Source organism: Rattus norvegicus, chromosome 3 (genome assembly GCF_036323735.1).
Source record: "Rattus norvegicus strain BN/NHsdMcwi chromosome 3, GRCr8, whole genome shotgun sequence".
Classification (NCBI taxonomy): Eukaryota; Metazoa; Chordata; class Mammalia; order Rodentia; family Muridae; genus Rattus; species Rattus norvegicus.
In genome coordinates this window covers 164,848,676-164,868,950 of record NC_086021.1, presented here as the reverse complement: position 1 = coordinate 164,868,950, position 20,275 = coordinate 164,848,676, and the positions used below count along the sequence as shown (strand labels likewise).

Sequence of the window (20,275 nt, the reverse complement as noted above, 5' to 3'; positions counted from 1 at the left end):
GGTGAGATAGGGACGGATGCTAGCAGTCCTGTAACCCGATGACGTTACACTTCTCCTGTCCACTCTTTCTGGTCCCATACTTTTTCTGTGGGTTGAAATTAAAGGCTGCAGACTCGCTTCTGTACCTTTGTTAGTTGTCCATTCAGTGAGCTTGCAGCGCTGCTGACCGTGTGTCCGTTGTCTCTGCTGAGCAAGGTCAGTATTGACTCCAGCTGCTGAAGGAGATGCCGTTGTTACTGAGCATCCCTACGTGGCCTTGATAGAACAGCCTTCCTGCGAGGCTTCTTGTCCCAGCCAGCCACTGTGTGTCCAGTCAGGTGCCTGTGCCAGAGACCCGGGAGCTCGCCTTGCCCTGTCAGTCAGTCAGTCATTAGTTTCCTCCGGCAAACTCTTCTGACCCTGAGCTACCAGTAATGAATTTACTTTGTAACCAGTATGCATGCTCCCGTGGGATGCGGACATGCAAAGCTTGTCTTCTCAACATCAGGAAGTGTCTGGTACTTCCTAGTCTGTTTGGACTAATTTTACCCAGAAGTTGCAGGTTTAACCCACCAAACTGCTTTCATGAAGGTGCAACCCCAGTCCCTGATAGCCACCTCTGCTCCCGCGTGTGAGCTGAGCATACCATTCATGTCCTAGAAGATGCAGTGTGTACCTCGACTGCTCTGTCTCTCCCACTCTGTGGTGACTTAGTATTAGTATATCCCTTCTTAGGCTGGGCACACTCTGGTTCTTTCCTCAATATATAGTTAAGGCATTCTGTTCGTTGTAAAGCCTTCCCTTCCCTCTGACGGCAGTTCTTCTGAGATTCTTTGGTAGTTCTTCTCATTGTAAACAATTTTTAAGTTTAAAAATCTGATATATAAAACCATAAAAGTTATAAATGAACTGTGTAATATTTTGATACATCCATATCTGTATTACATGATTTGTGTTTGCGCATGTGTATATGTCTGCATGTGTGTTTTGTGTGCAGAGCCCAAAGGAGGGTGTCTGCCACTGTGCTTTATTCCTCTCTCCTTAATAAAGAACAATGCAGCTGGACAGCGGTGGCCTCTGATCCCAGCACTCAGGCAGAGACAGGCAGATCTCTGCCTGGTCTACAGTGTGAGTTCCAGGACAGCCAGGGCTGTTATTCAGATAAACCCTGTCTTAAAAAACAAAGCAAAAAATAAGCAATAATAATAACTATTATTATTATTATTAATATATGAGCCATCATTTTAAGTCTCAGTCTCTCTGCCTGCCCACCATCATTTTGTAATGTTTAAATTCAAGTTATAAATGCCCTTATTTGTTCTTTCACTGTGAAAGTTTTTGAAGTTCCGGAAGTCAGTAACTCTCGTGTCAGCCACACTGTGTAAGTGGATGAGAAGGTTGCTGCTTGGGGTGAAGGGTGTGGAAATGATGTGGCCACTTCTTACACGCGTGGCATACCTGCACAAAAGGGCCCTGAAGCAGCTTCCTGGAAACCCAGAAGGCAGTTTTCAAAGCCATGTCTCTAATTCAGTTCCCTTGTTTTACACAAGCAGGGATGCTTCTGGTGATCTGATGACATTTGTCACAAGTCACTTTATGTCCCATATAGCAGTGGAGACTCTGAGACAAGCCCAAAGCTGACTCTGTGAACTGTTAATGCCCTGGTGTGCCTTCTTGGTGGCCAAAGGGACAGGGGTCTTTTTTTCTTAGTGCAAATAATGACAGAAAAGACTACCAGCTCTGAAGCGAGCGTGGCCTTTCTTGGCATTCACTGTCTGTGTCCTAGAAAGCCCTGGGAGTAGTAGATGTGTCAGGACTGCCATCCCTGACCTTCAGGGGTCCAGAGCCAGAGGACAGCCTGAACTGTTAGAGTCAGAAGTAACTTTTTTTTAATTTATTTATTATGTATACATCATACAGCTTTTTGTCTGCATGTGCGCCTGCAGGCCAGAAGATGACCCCAGATCTCATTATAGATGGTTGTGAGTCACCATGTGGTTGCTGGGAATTGAACTCAGGACCTTTGGAAGAGCAGTCAGTGCTCTTAACCGCTGAGCCATCTCTCCGGCCCCCAGAAGTAACTTGTAAAGAAGTTTCAAGGGCCAAAGAAAGATGGAGGGTGAGCATTAGGGGAGCCAGGTGAGACTCCTGCAAAGAAGAAAAGGAAGTAAGGTATGGCCGGGAACGGGCTTGGAAAACATACTGTCCCCGTCACAGTCCAGCCAGAGAACTGCCCGGCAAGCATCGGCAGCATCTTTAACACCACGCTGGCAGTTTTGATGTAGCTGTAGGGCATCCAGGCTCCTGCTGGACTCCAGCAGTTCAGGCCTGCTATATATGGTGTGCCGGGCCATGTGCACAGCTTCTTCCTCCTTCTCCTAGCAGAGGCTCTTCTCTCATCCACACACGTAAGTTGTTGAGTTCCTTTGTTTTTGTTCAAACAAAGGCCCTCACAGAACCGTTTTATTCAGCACATGACCTTTAGTACCCTGGTACCCGCCAGCCAAGACCTGGATCTTATGGATCTGGTTGCAAGCCCTGTGTAGCTTATGGTAGTTCATGTCAGGTGAGATGGGTTTTGCTTTATTTCTTATGCCACAGAGAAGTCTGGTGGTTACCATAACTCCCCCTAGAAAGCTTAGAGAGGAAGTTTAGGAAACTCACTAGAGATAGCCGTGTACATAGCCCCAGGAAAGGGTCAGTGGGCCAGCTCACCTATAAACAAACCACTCCTTAGTCAACTAAGAGGCCTGAGTGTGGCCATGCTGGCTTCTCTCTCCAGGCCTCAGTAGAAGATCAAGTAAGACAAAGAAACTCTATAAAAATCCCACTGGAGATTCCTTTATAGCTGTCAGTGTGGCAGACCTGCTCACTTGCCCACTGGTCACAGAATTCAGAATCAGATCCTCTCAACAGCAGATTTGGTTGAGCAAGTCCAAATTCCAAACATGGTTGTGTGAGACAGGGTGTTCAGAGCTGACAAAAATGTGGCAGGAGATCAGCATTAGGAACCACAAGGATTCTGCCCTCTCAGTTGATGCTGGGAAGAGTCATGGCCTTTCTTTTTTTTTTTTTTTTTTTTTTTTTCCTTTTTTTTTCCGGAGCTGGGGACCGAACCCAGGGCCTTGTGCTTGTTAGGCAAGCGCTCTACCACTGAGCTAAATCCCCAACCCCATGGCCTTTCTTCTTGGCTGGAAGAGAGGAGAGACTCTTGTTTTGACCATGCAGACAGGGACGATCTCTCAGGAAGAGGCTGCTGTGCTGGGCCTCACTGAGTCGAAGGAACTGTGTGTGTGACACGGCTTGGGGGGAGCCTGAGCTGCGTTTCAGCTCATCTCTCCGCTGTGTGACTTAAGCACTCGAAAGGCAGAGAGCTGTACTAGATAAATAGTTGTGTAAGCAGAGGGAGGAGATAGGCACAGACGCATCAGGCCTTCTAGTGTAGAGCCGGTCTCCGGGCTGGCCTTATACAGAGCCTGGGGAGCCATCAGAGGAAGGCTTGAACACTCCTGTTTCCCTTTACTTTGCTAGCAGGGTTCTTCGCCTTCCTTATATGTAAAGGAGATGGGGATTATTTATGAGCCACTGGGATCACTGAGAGACAGGGACAGGGCTGAGGCTTAAAGAGGCTTAAAACCTCAGTAATAAATTGCAGGTTTAAGACCATCAGCAACTGTGGGAGGAGCATGGAGACTTGCAGCACAGCTCACCAATCAGCCTGCGTTTGGAGTGGGTGCTCACAGAGACTTGTTAAACAAGTGGTTAATGCAAGAATTTTATCATTACTTTCTTTTTCATGTTTACTTTGCATTCTTAAGGGTCATTTGTTTTAGTCTGTAAACCTTCCCTCCCCCAAAGAGCCCTTTTTAGCATTTAACAAAGGACCGGGTGTGGCAGTACGGGGCTGAACGAACAGGATCAAGGAGTTCAAGACTAGTCTGAGCCTCAATCCCTCCCCACCGCCCCAGCCCAAACAATTTAACACGAGCCTTTAGTATAAGGAGCACATTCACAGTGTCAACCCAGTATTGGATTGAGCTGTTTGGTTCAGTTGAGTAAATGTAGTAAACGTAGTATTCAGCATTTTCCAAGCTGACTGACTCATGCTAACTCTTGCGGTACAGTCAGCCTGTGGCCTGAGTTAGCTTGGTCTTAGGCCTTAGGTCATCGAGTCTTTAGATGAGAAGTTGTGAATGGGTTTCATTAATTTCACTTTCACTTTCCGACTGGTGTCTCGTCTTTGGGTCTTACCTGGGAGTTTTAATCTGTTCTGTCCTAACCCCTAACCCCTAATCCTAATCCCTAACCCTAACGTTTTTTTGGTGGCGATTACCAAAGATTATCTACCTTTGTGTTTTTTTGAGTCAGGGTGTCTCTGTGTATCCTAGGCTGCCCTAGAATTTAGGGTGTTCTCGCCTCAGCCTCTCCAGTGCTGGAGTCACAGACTTGCAACATTATGCCTGGCTCTGTATTTATCTTTAGTAGGATTTGGTTTCTTCCTTTCTAGGAGTGGCTTTTATCTTACAGGTAAGCTTGTATCAGCGTAAGCACATCTGTATATGTATATATCATCAAATGTGTACCCGGTGCCCTCAGAGGTCAAAGAGGGCATTGGATCCCGGGAACTGGAGTTATAGATGATTGTGAGCCACCAAGTAAGTTCTGAGAATTGAACTCCAGTCCTCTGCAAGAGCAGCCCGTGTTACTAACCATTGAGCAATCTCACCAATCCTCCAATATGCTTTTTCTAGTGTGATGCCAGTTTTAAAACTATGCCCTGTGCGGATTAAAAAGAAAACAGAGCCAATAGATTCTGGAGGTTTGTTCTGGTCACTGAGTGAGGCAAGCAAATTTAAGTATAATTCTAGGTGCAGGTTTCAGTGTTGACACTAGATTTGTAACTTTGGGGGGGGGGGATTATGCTCTAGACCTGGGGTTTTTTCTTCTTAAAAATCTTTTAAAAATTATTTTCCTTTTAAGTGTATGTATGTTTTGCTTACATGCATGTCTGTGCATCATGTGCATATTGGCCGTGTGTGTGTGTGTGTGTGTGTGTGTGTGTGTGTGTGTGTATGAGTGTGTGTGAGTATGTGCATATGTGTGAGTGTGTGTGTATATGTGTGTGTGTATGTGTGAGTATGTGTGTGTGAGTGTATGTGTGAATGTGTGTATATGTGAGTGTGTATGTGTGAATGTGTATGTGTATTGTGAGTGTGTGTGAGTGTGTGTGTATGTGTGTATGTGTATTGTGTGTGTATGTGTGTGAGTGTGTATGTGTTTTGTGAGTGTGTGTGTATGTGTATTGTGTGTGTATGTGTGTGTATGCATATTGTGAGTGTGTGTGTATGTGTGAGTGTGTGTGTATGTGTGAGTGTGTATGTGTATTGTGAGTGTGTGGGTATGTGTGAGTGTGTATGTGTATTGTGAGTGTGTGTGTGAGTGTGTGTATGTGTGAGTGTGTATGTGTATTGTGAGTGTGTGTATGTGTGAGTGTGTATGTGTATTGTGAGTGTGTGTGTGTGTATGTGTGTGTGTGTATCAAAGCTCTGAGAGAAGGAAAGAAGCATCTATAACACTTAGCAGCGTTTGTTCTTTTGCTCCTTAAGCTTTTTTCTAGTCGTTTTTAGAATATTAAAAATTGCTGGATAAGCTGATTTCAGCCTAGACCAGATATTAGTCTAACTGCTGGGGTTATTGTGTGGTTGTTTGGTTGATTGGTTGGTTTTGATGTCTTTACACCTGGGTAGAGGCCAAAGGAGAACCTTGAGTGTTGTCCTCACCTTTTATCTTGTTTAAGGTGGAGTCTCCTGGTGTTGTGCTGCCTGGGCTTGGCTAGAGGGCCAGTGAGTCCCCAGGGATTCACCTCTTCACGTCTCATGTCAGAATAGAGTGTGTAGGTGGTACCGTGGGGGGAAGAAAGGAAAAGCTGCCAGCCTTCGTGGAAAGGCAGACTTAGCCACTGGAGCTTGTGTGTGTCTGGACTGTACAGAAGGCTCCTGCTGCAGGGAGAGTCTGCTTGGGAAGGCGTAGGGAGGGGTCTTCCTTTTCATTCCTTGTACAGTTGGTTCAGAGCTAAGCAGGGGAAGAACAGAATGCCATGAGCTTTAAGGTAGGATGTTCAAGGAGCTGTTCACCCTGCAGGATATCCCAGGAAGCTGCCTGTGTCACCCCATGTGCCTGGCCTTCAGCTCTGCCTTTTCTTTTCTTGGGAGAGTAACTACAAAAGTTCTTCACAATGGGCCTTTGTCTCTAACTTCTTATAGAGTTTGATTAACATAGGGGAAATCAATGAGCTTTTAGTTAGTGCGGGTGGCCGAGAGCCTGTGGCTCAGAACTTACATTTTCCTGACAGGACACTGGAGCTTCCTGTACGTACGTTCTGATAGGAAAAGCGATTCTTGCCTCGGTTTTGTAAGGAGAGATTTGCTGTAGAGTTTATACTGATTGGTGCTTGCGTTGGTCACATATCCATGGACGAGTTTGGTGTAGTGCTTTAGGAGTAATTTGAACTTCTCTTGTTGACAGCCTTCAATCCCCGTTTTCTAAACTATTATGAGCGCCAACGTTTTAACGATGGAAGTTTAAAGCAAACGTCACTGTTTATATTTCTCTCAAGAGGCAGTGCAGTCTTGTATTTCCAGGTCCAGACAATGAAAGAATTCCTCCAAGTTGTCCCTCTCCAGCCTTGGCGATGTTGATATTTAGTTGAAGTGCTGCGGCTGGGAGGGAGAGTTCGCTTCTCAGTGACTCAGCTGTTGAATGCCGGCAGGTCCTTCTCCCTGGGCTTCTCCTCCGAGCGGCCCAGCAGTCTCTTAGCCCACAGAAAGCCACTTTCTTAGCATGATCTTTCAAAGCCACCCAGGACTCCTCTGGCATCACCTTCCTGCTGCTTGTACTCTCCCTAGCCACAAATGGAGGCCATCACTGTTCCTTTGACACACGCTGACTTTTCCCTTGGCCCTACCTTTGTTCTCCAAGTTCTGTCTGTTCAGAAGCCTTTACCATTTGTCCTATCTTCACTTCAGCTCATCTTTCCAAGGCCCACGTATAATGTTTCCTTTCCCCTCAAGCTTTCTCAGATCCCATTGATCCTAAGGTAACCTTTCAGACTCCATTGTACAGTTTTTGTCTTAAGACACTGCCTTCTTTAATTTTACATGTATTTATTTTGTGTGTGTGTTTATGCGCACATGTGTGAATATGTGTCATGGTGTGCTGCATGTGTTGGTCAGAGGTCAGCTCTTGGGAGTCAGTTCTCTTTCTACTATGTGGGTTCCAGGGAGTCAGGCGTGGCAGCAAGTGCCCTTACCCATGGAGGAATCTTACCAGCCCCTTTCTGTTGCTTCTGTGTGCTTTGTTTCTCTTAGGAGACACATGGCTTGAAATTTGGACTCATGTCTTTGCCATCCGTGTACTCCTTAGTCATTCAGCCATGTTCCTACACATAGTAGGAGCTCAATTTATGTTCATTGGGTAAATTGTCAATCAGCTGAGAGTTCCTGCTGCTGCTGCTGCTTCTGCTGCTTCTTCTCCTTCTCCTTCTCCTCCTCCTCCTCTTCCTCCTTCTTCCTCTTCCTCTTCTTCTTTCTCCTTCTCCTCCTTTTCTTCCTTCTCCTTCCCCCTCCTCCTTCTCTGTGTGAGCGCTCTGTCTTCAGACACACCAGAAGAGGAAATAAGATCCCATTATATAGATAGTCATAAGCCACCATTTGGGTGCTGGGAATTGAACTCTAGAAGAGCAATCAATACCCTTAATTACTGAGCCATCTCTTCAGCCCTGAGAGTTCCTTTATTTTATATGACCTTTTTAGCTGAGCTGCCAGTTGTCTTATAATGACATTAGAACAAGCTGTTCTGGGAAACCCCAAAAACCTCACCTCATGTTGATATAGTTAAGAAAGTGTATGGTCGGGGTTGGGGATTTAGCTCAGTGGTAGAGCGCTTGCCTAGCAATCGCAAGGCCCTGGGTTCGGTCCCCAGCTCCGGGGGGGGGGGGGGGGGGAAGAAAGTGTATGGTCTGAAAAAGAACTGTGCCTTTTAAACCTCGGTGGGCAGGTGTATTAACAGACGACAGAATTTTCACATAAATGAAGAATTCCGTTACCTCGCCGTTGCTGGTGTGAACTGGCTCCTGTGACAGGTAAGCATCAAAATACACTGCGTCTTTTCAGGAGAGAGGCTGACGAGAACAAACTGATTAATTTATTAAAAAAGTTCTATTGAGCCTTGTCCAGTGCATTTTTGCTATGCAGGGTGCTCTCTGTCATGTGCTGTCACCTTTTCACAGCCTGTTTTGTTATGGTCTGTTGTTGTAGAAATATAAAAAATAAAATGCTGTCTTTTACCCCCACTTGGCCCGGCACTGCAGTCCCCCAAGATATCTGCTGGATTTCTTAAGTCTCAGTCAGCAAAGCCTCTCACCCGCTTTGCTCCATCCCATATCACACTGCCGAAGGCCTCTCTCTGAGCCTGGCAGCCATCTCTCTACCTACCTAGTTCCCAAGGCAGATTGCCTCCATGCCAGAAACACACATTCCCAACTCTGCGGTGCCCCAGACCAGCCGCCCCACACTTTCTCACCCTTAAATCACTACATGAAAGAACACACAACACAATAACCTTTGACCCAATTGATAAGATATAATTGCCCACCTAAACATACAAAGCCCTGTACACATCCATCCCTTAAGAACATTCATAACAACCTGTAGAGGTGCAGCGTGGAATCTTAACGTCAGCCTCCATGTTCTCTCTGCTGGAGCTTCTCTCCCTCCTCTTCCGTTCCTGTTTCCTTCACACTTTTCTCCCGCCCATTCTTCCTTCTCATCCAATGACAGGCCTCATTCTATCTTGTAACTGCCTCACCTGTGATATCATCCCACAATGGTCCCTAGGTCTCGTATCTTAGGTACTAACTGGGTTCAGAGGTTAAGAGTTAGAATGAAATTGCCAACAGATCCACTTGAGGTCTATAGTGAACCTTTGATGGGGAAGCCATAGGCTGTGGTCTGGAGAGATGGCGCTGCAGTTAACAGCAGATACTGCTTTACAGAGGTTCTGAATTTGGTTCCCAGCATTCAACTTGGGCTGCTCACAACCGCCTCTAACTCAGCTCCAGGGATCCAGTGCCTTTGATCTCTGAGGGCATGTGAACTCAGACACACACACACATACACAAACACATGCACACACACGCACACACGCACACTCTCTCTTAAAAGTAAATCTTGGGGCTGGGGATTTAGCTCAGTGGTAGAGCACTTGCCTAGCAAGCGCAAGGCCCTGGGTTTGGTCCCCAGCTCCGAAAAAAAAAGAAAAGAAAAGGAAAAAAAAAAGTAAATCTTAAATAAAATGTTTGATGCTCACCAGAAATTTATTCTTTCATGAACAAACTTGTTTTCCCAATTTCGAAGCTGTCCATTCTGTTACTTAAATCTTTACTTCCCCTCTGGACAGTTTTTACTTTGTTCAGTAAACTTTCTCTTTGACCCAACCTCTGGTTTTGATTTTAATACTTGAGTAGACAAATTTAAGGCCCCTCGCCTGCTTTCTCTGAGGTAGATGTTCTTTGGTCTTTCAACATCTATTTATCCACTATTCGTGTGCATGTGTGTTTGTCAGGGCAGGCTGGCGAGTGCCGTTATCTGCTGAACCTCCTTGCCAGTCTGCTCTCTGTCTTTTTTTCTCCTCCTCTTCTATTAGTTTTAATTTTATTTTTAATTGGCCCATCGTACATATTTATAGATTATATAATATTTTGACACATGTGCATTGTGTTATAATCAAACCAGAGTCATCAATGTGCCTACCGCCTCATGTGTTATTTCTGTAGAGTGAGAATATATAAAATGCCCCTTCTAGCCATCTTCAGATATACTACACTATTGTTAGCTATAGTCTCAGTACGGTGCAGGAGGACAGAACTTACTCCTTAATATGATTGGAACTGCTTGTCTCTTGAGATATAATGTTCAAAATTAGAATCAGTACCAAGCAGCTTTGGAGTCTCGCTTTGCACATTGGGAGCATACTTCAGTATCTAAAGCACATTAATTTGGGGTTGGCATCCCTATTGTCTTGCATCGAGTGTGTTCTAGCGCTCTCTCTCTCCTCTCCCCTCCCTCCCTTTTTAAGGCTCTTTTACATAGGTAGTTGTGACTCATGTATCCTGGACCTCTGGAGTTTTAGCTCCTAGACCCAAGTATAGGACCTTGTGTTTTCCCTGCTCAGATTCTGTGTGGTGCAGTCCGTGGAGACAGACTGTGGTGCTATCTTTCATTCACGTTGGGTCATGTAACACATTGTTCTTGTGATGATCTCGTCATCTGCCCATTTGATAAGTATGTTTTCCCCCGATTTAGTCATGGGGATGCTGAGACAGGTTGCATGGGAATCATTCCAATGTTGCGTGTAGATTTTAATCATTCCAATGTTGCGTGTAGACTTTTCTTTTACAACGAAGAGTAGTGAGACAGAGTCTTGCTCTGTAGCTCATGCTGGTCTTGAACTTCCAATCCTCTTGCCTCTACCTCCTGTCTACTGGGATTTGCATGTGTGTGTCCTCAGAGCCTGTTCTAATAGGAACCTGCTAGTTGATTTTCTTTTCTCTTCTTCCTTCCTTCCTTCCCTCCATTTTTCCTTTTCCTTCCTTCCTTCCCTCCTTCCTTCATTTTTCCTCCCCCCCCCCCCCCTCTTTGAGACAGAATCACTCTATGTATACCAGGTTGGCTTCGAACTTACAGAGATTTCCTCCACCTTTGCTGGAACTAAAGGCAGATGCCTCTACTCCTGGCTGATTTTCTTTTAAGGATTTGTTTTGTTTATGTATATGTGTATGGGCACCTTAGGAGGCCAGAAGAAGAGGGTACTAGTTTCCTTAAAGCTACAGTTACAGGCCACTGTGAGCTACAGGGTAAGTGCTGGGAACTGAACTCCGGTACATGCAGGCTGCTGGGGCAGTGGGTGAGTGAAGAGTGGACAGACAGACACTGGTACAGTGGAGCTAATGTGTTGCTACCTCCACGATCTGGAACCTCAGTCCAGGGGGAGAAGCTTGCTGGTCTCAGTAGGAGCTCTACAGTCCTGCAGTCTCAGACATTTCGGGAGAAGGAAGCTGTAGTTGCTAGTCTTTGTCTTTGTGCATAGCAATAATCATCCAAACTTTGACTCCCAAGAAAAGCTTTGCCATTCCTCTTGCCCTGGGTCGAATGGCTAACTACGGCTCCTGCGATTTTCCCAGTGGATCTGAGGCATTGGGCATCCTCAAGCTAGGGCCATTCCCAGGTCAAACTACACATTCACTGTGGACCTCCGCACTCGTGACTTCCTCGGAGCCTCACTCACATACACTTAGCTGCTCAGCCATCTCTCCAGCCCCTTGCAGTCGGGCAAGGCTGTGTGGAGATAGGCTTGTCAATTCAGATGCGATATTCTATAATCGTAGCAGGAATTGTCCTTCGGTCTGTTGCAGTCACTTGATGTCTAGTTCAAAGCACTAGAATTCCGTTTGGTTGTAAGAATAACATTAGGGATACTTTGGAAAGTTAGCAACCTTGAATATATTCTTTTTTATTATTTTTAATCATGCACGTGTGCACCTGTGGGTGGGCTGGTGCACTTGAGTGTTGAGTGAGGCCAGAAGCCTCAGATCCCCCTGGAGTCTGACTTACAGGTGGTTGGGAGTCTTCCAATGTGTGTGCTGGGAACCGAACTCTGATTATTGGTCCTTTGGAAGAGTAGCACGTGCTTTTAACTACTGAGCCATCTCTCCCACTCCTGAATATATATTTAAATTAATAAAAATGACAAAATTCTTGCTGGGCAGCGATGCATACTGTTAGTCCTAGCACTCAGGGTGCAGAGGCAGGAGGATCTCTTTAGTTTGAGGTTGAGGCCAGCCTGGTCTACACAGAGAGTTCCAGGACACCCAGGACTGCAGACTGAGGCCCCCCTGTTTCAAAACAAAGCAACAAAGAAACAAAAACCTGATCTTTCCTTCAGTGGAAGTCGCATCGAGTGGGGGAACGGTCTGATAATTATAGAAATGTAATTGTGATATTCTCCGTGTCTGTATGTCGAACAGATATTAGCCAAGACAAGTAGAATGGAAGCCACAGATACAATGGAAGCATTTCTACATTGCTAATTACATTTTTAAAGGAAAAGGAAATAAAAGTGATTTTGAAAAGAATGTTAGGTTTTTGCTGTGGGGGTGGAGTGGGGCGAGCGGCGCGTGCATTTGAGTGTGCACACATCCACATGTGAGGCCGGAGGGAGGCGTTACCTTCCTCCCTCGATTGCCCTTCTGCAGAAGCTCATGGTTTGGGCAAAGCCAGCTGAGCAGGGAGCTCTCCCGCCCCGACATCACAGTCACAGGCATGCCCAGCCACACGAGCCTTTTACGTGGGCGCTGGGACTCTAACTCCATTCTTCATGTCTACAGAGCGAGCCAGTGCTCTTAACTACTGAGCCAGGTCCTCACCCCTGAAACTGATTCAGTGATAGATTATATTTAAACTTATATGGAATAATATTTCAATGAGCAGTATAAAAATGTAATTTTTTCTTACTGTATCTTTGCAATCCTTGGAGTAGCCATATTTAAAGTGCTCAGTAGCCACAAGTAGCTGGTGGCTACTTCACTGAACAGGAACATTTTTTGCCGACATTTAAAAATCCTTTAGTGGTGAACAGATATCTTCCCCAGCTGAGTGGAGAATTCAGGTTGATTATGCTCTAACAACCGCATGCGATTCTTTCCATGTGTGAGGGAAGCTTCTGAGGAATCCTCATCTGCGTGCTGCTTGCATCGTCACATGTAATGTGCACACTTGGGATGGGCTTCCGTACAGTGCCTGTAGTATCCCTGTCTTAAAGCTATGGCTTTCACATAGCACGGATATTAATGGCAAGAAGCTTACTCCTTGGGCTCTGATTCAATGCGCCACGCTAAAAATCACTCTTCTGTGTGAATGCATAGAAAATGCAGTTATCCAGCGACTGTTTTGCTTTCCCTCAGGATGTGTCTGGTCCGAATGAAGCAGGAAGGCCGCACCGGGAAATACATGTGCCGGATCATCGTTCATTTCATGTGGGAAGATGTGGAGCAGCGAGGCCGAGTCATGGGGGTGAGTGCTTCCCCAGATGCCGACCCTGGACAACCGCCATGAAGGAATGGTTGACCCGAGTTTGGGGTTCTTTCTGCTTTAGAGGGGATTTGCTTTTGGGTTTCTGTGAAGTGTTGCTGAATGTCAGAGAGGCAGCTCAGTTAGCGTCACTTTTCTTGCCCCTTGGGAGCCTGACATACCACGGATATTTATGGGTTTGTGCACAGTATTGTGGTTTGTTGGTATGAGGACATCTTGTGTACAGAAGTAGAGAGAGTTCTGGTGATGCAGAGGATAGAATGGGGAAACAAATAGTAATCTAACTTAGGGACACTGCCCTTGACATTACTTCAGTATTTGAATTAGTTCCCCTTTTACCTTAGTTCTTTGATCGGTTGGTTGGTTTTGATTTTCTTGAGACATGGATTCGTGTACCTTATAAACTCCTGATTCTCCTGCCTCCATCTAAGTGCTAGCGTTGTAGGCACACACCCTCATACCTGACCCTCTAGGTTTGTCCTTACGAGAAGATCCTGGTATGAAGGCCAGCAGTCCTCAGGGATTGAGGAAAACCCTGGTCACTAGCAACCTAGAATATTCTGCCTAAGTATCCATTGAAAATAAAGACCTTAGTAAATTTAGTGGTTAGTCCGAGAAAAAGGAATATGGAGCATGCAAGTGTGCACACCCGTGCTCGTGTGTGTGTGTGTGTGTGTGTGTGTGTGTGTGTGTGTGTGTGTGTGTTGTGTGTACTCGAGTGCACACGTGTACAAGTGCATGTGCATATGTGTGTAAAATAACTGATCACTATAGGACATACGTGGTACTGAGTCTCATGCATGTTTGTTTGTTTTATCTGCATGACCTCATTCTCGTGTACGCCCACACAGCTCTCTTTTCAGTTATATCATTGTTCACAGGCTGTCTGTGCTGAGTGGCTGTTCAGTCGTGGCTGACTTTCAGTGCCCCGTTTTCACACGCTCCTCTGCTTTGTCTGTTAGCACCACATACAGTTTTCTTCGTATAAAATTGCAACCTTTGGGACTTATACCATGCGTGTAGGTATGGGTTTCCTCCTGGAAAACCTCTAGGTTCTTCTGGGTTGAGGATTTTCTCGTGTCTTTGAAGGAACTGCAGTGTAGGAGCACAGGAGACCTAGGTTTGCCTTTAAGTATCTTTATGGACATTAGCATGACACTCTGGGGAGACAGCGTGGCAATGGCCTTTCTGTTCATTCTAAGAAAGGGCAACATCAGTTGAACCTGCAGTCATCATCATCTGCCTTGGAGTCTCGATGAGATCTGTTAGTGTGTGTGTGTGTGTGTGTGTGTGTGTGTGTGTGTGTGTGTGTTCCGACATGTATGCAGGAGCTCAAGCTGGTCAGAAGAAGGTGTTAGGTCCCTCTAATCCCCTTACCCAGATAGTTATTAGCCACCATGTGGGTGCTGGGAACCGAACCCAGATACTCTTCAAGAACCACTGAGCCATGCCTCTGGCCCCTGCTGAGCTCTTTTTATAACTGTTCCCTTTGGTCCTTGTTTCCTTTCTCCCCTGTCCTGCTTGCCGGCGCTCTTTGCCATCCAGACAGAGGTCAGCAGACCAAGCAGGTCACACAGCCGGACTTCCTGTGTCCTCAGGTGCTCACTGCTCTCTTCTGTGGCAGCACACTGGACTTGGGGCAGTGTTGGCATTTCAGATCACCCAACTAACGATGACTAGTCGTACCCTCCAGCCAGCCAAAGCCCGTGCTGACTGCCAGGCGTTGCGTTAGAGGCTCTTCCATTAGATGAACCTGTTTTGCTTATCTCTGTTGACTGAACTCTGCTGGCAGTGGGACCAGCAGGGCCATGTGAGCCACAGCTGTCCTATCCCAAATAGCCTAATAATCCAGAAATTGCTGACTTCTAGACCACAGGAATTTCTTTTAATTACACCCTCTGCCACAGATTTTCTCTTCCATATATAACAGCAGTTGACACTAGGAGCCTTCCCTGTGGTGCTTTGTGTGTGATCTCCCTCCTACCTCACTGTGAACTTTATGAAAGCAGGGAACTGACCTATTTTATGCCTATGTGGTAACATCAAATGGATAAATAGGATGAGTTGAGTTGAAGGAGTGCATAAATTAAACCTCAGCCTTTGGTATGTTCAGTTGGGTCTGTTTGCTTGAGACAGGGTCTCATTATATAGCCCTGGCTGGTCTAGAACTTGCTATGTAGACCAGGTTGGACTTGTATTCACAGAGATCCACCTTCATCTGCCTCCCAATTACTGGGATTAGTGTCCACCATGTTAATATATTCTATTTTAAGATACCTTATTAGATAAATGTTATTTGACTCACTCCTTTCTGATACTGTCCTACAAGAGTCTTTAATTTTTTCCTCTATCTTGCCCATTTGGACTGTTCTAGAGAATGTGCCATCCTACAGGGTGGTAAAGTGCCCCTCAATCTATCTGGGGTCTTGATAAAGAACCAATGTGGTTTGGAAAGTTTCTGACCAGGGCCAGAGAATCTACTTTCCCTCCCCCAACCCCACTTCCTTTCTTCCTCCCTTCCTCTCTCTGTCTTTCTTTTCCAGAATGTTCCAGACTAGCCTTGAACTTAGTGTGTACCTCAGGATGGCCTTAAACTTTGGGTCCTCTGACCTCCACCTCCCAAATGTGGCGAGTGTAGGTGTGCCCCGTCATGCCTTGTGTTTATGTTGTGCTGGAAATGAACCCAGCATGCTAGACACCACTGAGCCTTATCCCCAGTCTGAGCTTTTCCCTCTACTTTGCCTTGTTCTTTCACAGGATCTCATGTAACCCAGACTGACCTTGAACTCACTACATGGTCAAGGATGACCTTGGATGTCTGGGCTTTTTGCTTCCACCTTCCACGTTCTAGAATTGCAGGCATCCACCATCACAACCAGTTTAGAGTGTCTCCTTTTTTAAAACAAACTTTCAGGTGATGCCTGTGTTAATAGGGGTGTGAGAGGTGGCAACCACACTTCAGATGGCAAGATGTTAGGGATTTCCCTAGTATAGGATCCTACATCACTGTCATGATGAGAAATGCCCAAGCTCTGGCAAAAACTGTAAATGAAAGGTAGTGTTTCAAACTAGACATGTAGAGGACTTGGGTGAGTACTGCTCTTCAGTGTACTTGACACGACCCCTCCCCTCTACCTTGGTGGTATAAACAGGTACCTTTTCTTTAGAAAGGCAGGTATAGGGGCGTCAGTCTGTTAGGGCACAGCCTGCAGCAGTGGGACTTGTGACTTGAGAAAAGCAGTAGGTGGAACAAAAAGAGTCTGGCCCGGGGCTCCCCCGACGGACAGCATTCCCTGTGCTCAGCAGACACAGAGGCAGGCGCAGAGTGCTAACTAACTATGCAGCTGCAGAGTTTCTTCTCAGCTTTGTGAAAACGCAGATTTAAAGGTGGTAATTTGCAAATCTTTCTGTGTCATTTGGCATTCCAGGTATACTTCTGTAAGAAAAGCCATAGAAAAAGTAAAACTTATAAAGCCAGTCAGTGTTGTGGTGGTTTTTCTCATGCCAAAGAATTCTTAGAAGCCATTACTTTTAGTGGATGGGTGTGGCAGAGCTTAAGGGCCAAAATTGCCTCTTGCAAACTGATGACGAATCAGAAATTTTCATCAAGAATTCCTTTGAAACTAGAATTCCTATCAAGAACTCATTTGGTATTCAAGTTCTGGTTTCACGCAAGAGGGAATTTTTGCTTTTCATCAGCTTCTAAGAAGCGCAACTGTTACAGCCCATGGCTCAGACTCACATGTCACTGGTGAAGCCAGTACAAAAAGCAACTGCTAAATTTGAGGTTACAAAAATCACATCAATAATTTAGTGTTCTGACTTTTTAAAAGGAAAAAAAACCCAATATTCGGGATTTAAACATATAAATTAGCTGTGGAAATAAAGTTCATTATATCACCTCATCTGGTCTTGTTTTATTTCATTAACTGGTTCTTAAAAACCTTTGTGAGCCGAGTTGCAGCTGAAGAGGTTGGAGACCATTTTTCCTTGGGCCCTTGCCGCGCTCCTGAGTGGTGGTAGGAGTAAGAACCAGGACTTGACACAGCTGTAAAAACAGACAGCCCTTTGGCCTCAGCACTTTCTCTTGCTGCAGGCAGATTTCAGATGTAAATTTCACCCAGCCTCTCCTGCTAATGAAGTAAGTGTCTTTTGCTGGGCTTGCACCAGGTGTGTCCAGTCTTGGGGCTAACTGGGAGCTTTACTTCATTTTTCCATTTGTGACATTTCAACCAAACTTCAAAAACAAACACGAATTAGCTCAAGGCAGTGGCTCAGAGTGTTAATGGTAACCGTAGGCTGGCGAAACGGCTTCCTGTCAGGTCCGCTCTGCCAGACATCTCCACCTTGCGGCTCACAATGGGCAGGTTTGAGCTTTCCAAGCCAAGGGGGAAGGGGTGGGGACGGGCAATAGTTAAGGACTTACAATTTCTTCTCATCGTGGTTCCTTACAGCCAGGTCGCCTCAGTAAGACTTCAGATAGATGACTTCTTGCCAGGGGTAATTCCAGAATAAGAATAAATCTCCTGTCGCTTTTGGGCCCCCTATCCTGTAGCAGAGCTGCTTGATGGGGTAGCATAGAGAGGGAAGAGTTGGTAGCGAACCCTGGCACAAACTGGTCTCTTCGGACCTTCGGATTTGCCAAATTTGGATATTAACATAGGCTTTAGATTTTCTGAAAATCTCCTGCCAATCTTCCAAGTTTCAAATAGCCCATCCCCCATGTTCTTCCTCCCCATAAAGATTCGCCTTGCATATCAAACCTGCTGTTCTGCATGCTCCTCCCTGGTCATACTCTGTGATCTATGCTAATGCCTAACTCACTTATTCTTCCTCCCCATAAAGATTCGCCTTGCATATCAAATCTGCTGTTCTGCATGCTCCTCCCTGGTCATACTCTGTGATCTATGCTAATGCCTAACTCACTTCCCACAGTGCCTCTCACACCTTAAGCACATGCAGCTTCTTGCACGACGCCTGGCACTGACTAGGCACTCTCTGAGATTCACACACCCACCCTGCCAGCCAAGCCAGGTGCCTTGCTGTCCCTGTCTTGTGTCTTTTCCTCAGTCAGGGTGTACATCTAGATGGCCCTCACTTCCTCCCCAGTACCTGAGCCAGATTGAGACCAATCTGGTTCTCCCTCCCCGCAAGTGCAGTAATGATTTGCATAGCCTTCTTTGTCAGACTCTGCAGCAGGCACACACTGCTGAGCCATCCTACCGGCCCCCTACCTTCAACTTGTATGTTTCTATTCTCTGTGCTTTTCTATTTGCTTTTCTATGATTGTTTTTGTGTTTTTTTAAACCTGAGCTTATAATAGGGTATTTTATGTTTCAAAGGTGGGATTTGGACATTAACAAAGACTTTAGAGTTTCTGAAAAATCTCCTTCCAGTCTTCCAAGTTTCAAATAGCCCTTCTCCCCGTGTTCTTCCTCCCCATAAAGATTTCCGAAGAGGGCCAGGGGACAGAGCTCAGTGGTAGAATGCTTACCTAGCATTCATGGGAACTTGAGTGTAATCCCTAGCACTTAAAATAAAGGGGAAAATCTTAAATTCCTCTTTACTGTACTGTGCTTTGCATCCCAAGGTCAGGATTAAAACTCAGTGTCAAAGGCGTCGAGATATAAGAACTGCTTTAAAGATGGATTTTATGATCATGACTATAAATGGTGTGTGCAAATAACCCTTTGAGCTGGATGCCACGGAAATAGATTAGCTCCCTGGAAGGTTTTTAAGTGACCTAAGCTATTGGAATTGGACACTCAGTTATTAGAATAAATATTGGAAGAAAGAGAAATTTTTAGATCTTAAAAGTGTGTGTGTGTGTGTGTGTGTGTGTGTGTGTGTGTGTTGTGTGTGTGTGTGTGTGTGCTCTAGGTGTGTCCACAGAGGCCAGAAGAAAGTGTTAGATCCCCAGAAGCTACAGTAACAGGTGGCTGTGAGCCCTGATGGTGCTGGGAACCTAACTCAGGTCCTTTGGAATAGCGGGGTCACTTTTAAACTGCTGAGCCCCCTCTCTAGCCCCAAAGCTAAATTCTTAGAAGGCAACATACTTTTTCATTGGGGACTGGCTTATGAATTTGAGCTGAGTTCACAGAGAGGGTACCTACCCCTGGAGGTACACTCTTTGTCCATGTAAGTTTCCAAAAACCTCATAAGGGAGCATTCAAGCAAGTAGTTACTTTGCCAACCAATTTGGCACCTGTGCCCAGGACCCATAACATCACTAGTCTGATGGCTCAATCACTTGTCCTTCTGAGTGGCTCTCTGGTTCACACCCCCTACCCCCAGCCTCCCACAATACTAGGGATCCAATCTAGTACCTTGAGCATGCTCAAGGAGTCTGTCATTGATCTAGGGCCTCACTGGGCATGCTCGGGGAGTCTGTCATTGATCTAGGGCCTCACTGAGCATGCTCAGGGAGTCTGTCATTGATCTAGGGCCTCACTGAGCATGCTCAAGGAGTCTGTCATTGGTCTAGGGCCTCACTGAGCATGCTCAGGAAGTCTGTCATTGGTCTAGGGCCTCACTGAGCATGCTCAAGGAGTCTGTCATTGGTCTAGGGCCTCACTGGGCATGCTTGGGGAGTCTGTCATTGGTCTAGGGCCTCAGCCTTCCTTTTTGCTCTTTGTTTTTAGAACAGGGTCTTACTAAGTTACCCAGGTTGGCCTTGAACTTCTACAGCTCAGTTAGACCTTGAACTTTGATCCTCATGCCTCAGCCTCTTGGGGAGCTTGTGCTACCAGGCTCTCCTGGATCCACTTCATTTTGCCAGAAGACCTTGAGAGAAGATTGATAAGTCTTTCCTTGTTGAAAATGAATTTCAGCATGGAATTCCCAGTACACTTGGTCATTTATCTGTAGTGCCATTCCAACCTTCAGTTACAGACTGTGGGGTTCCTGAGCTCTACCAAGTGGGTAAAAAAATGAACTTGATCTTTTTGTTATTTTCAATTCATAGCAATAAGTTTCTTTCAAACTGCATTTCTTTAGTTGGATGCCCTACTTGATAGTATTTCTATAAAGGAACAGTGACCTCATTCTATTTTTCAGAGCCCTTGCTAGAGGCCAGCAAGAAGTTAGGTGGCTTAGCAAGTAAGGGTGCTTTGTGCCAAGGCAGACAATTGGAGTTCTAACCCCAGGGCCCA

The 20,275-nt window shown here is 45.8% G+C and overlaps 1 protein-coding gene across 4 annotated transcripts in view; it reads left to right on the top strand.

Moving 5' to 3' along the window:
• Uqcc1 (ubiquinol-cytochrome c reductase complex assembly factor 1) overlaps positions 1-20,275 on the top strand; it is a 92,495-nt gene that overhangs the window by 36,942 nt on the left and 35,278 nt on the right. For all 4 annotated transcript variants that reach the window (XM_039105862.1, XM_039105861.2, NM_001109446.2 and 1 more), the window contains one exon: positions 12,998-13,106. In XM_039105862.1, coding sequence (XP_038961790.1) covers positions 12,998-13,106 — 109 coding nt within the window. The remainder of the gene's footprint in view (positions 1-12,997; positions 13,107-20,275) is intronic.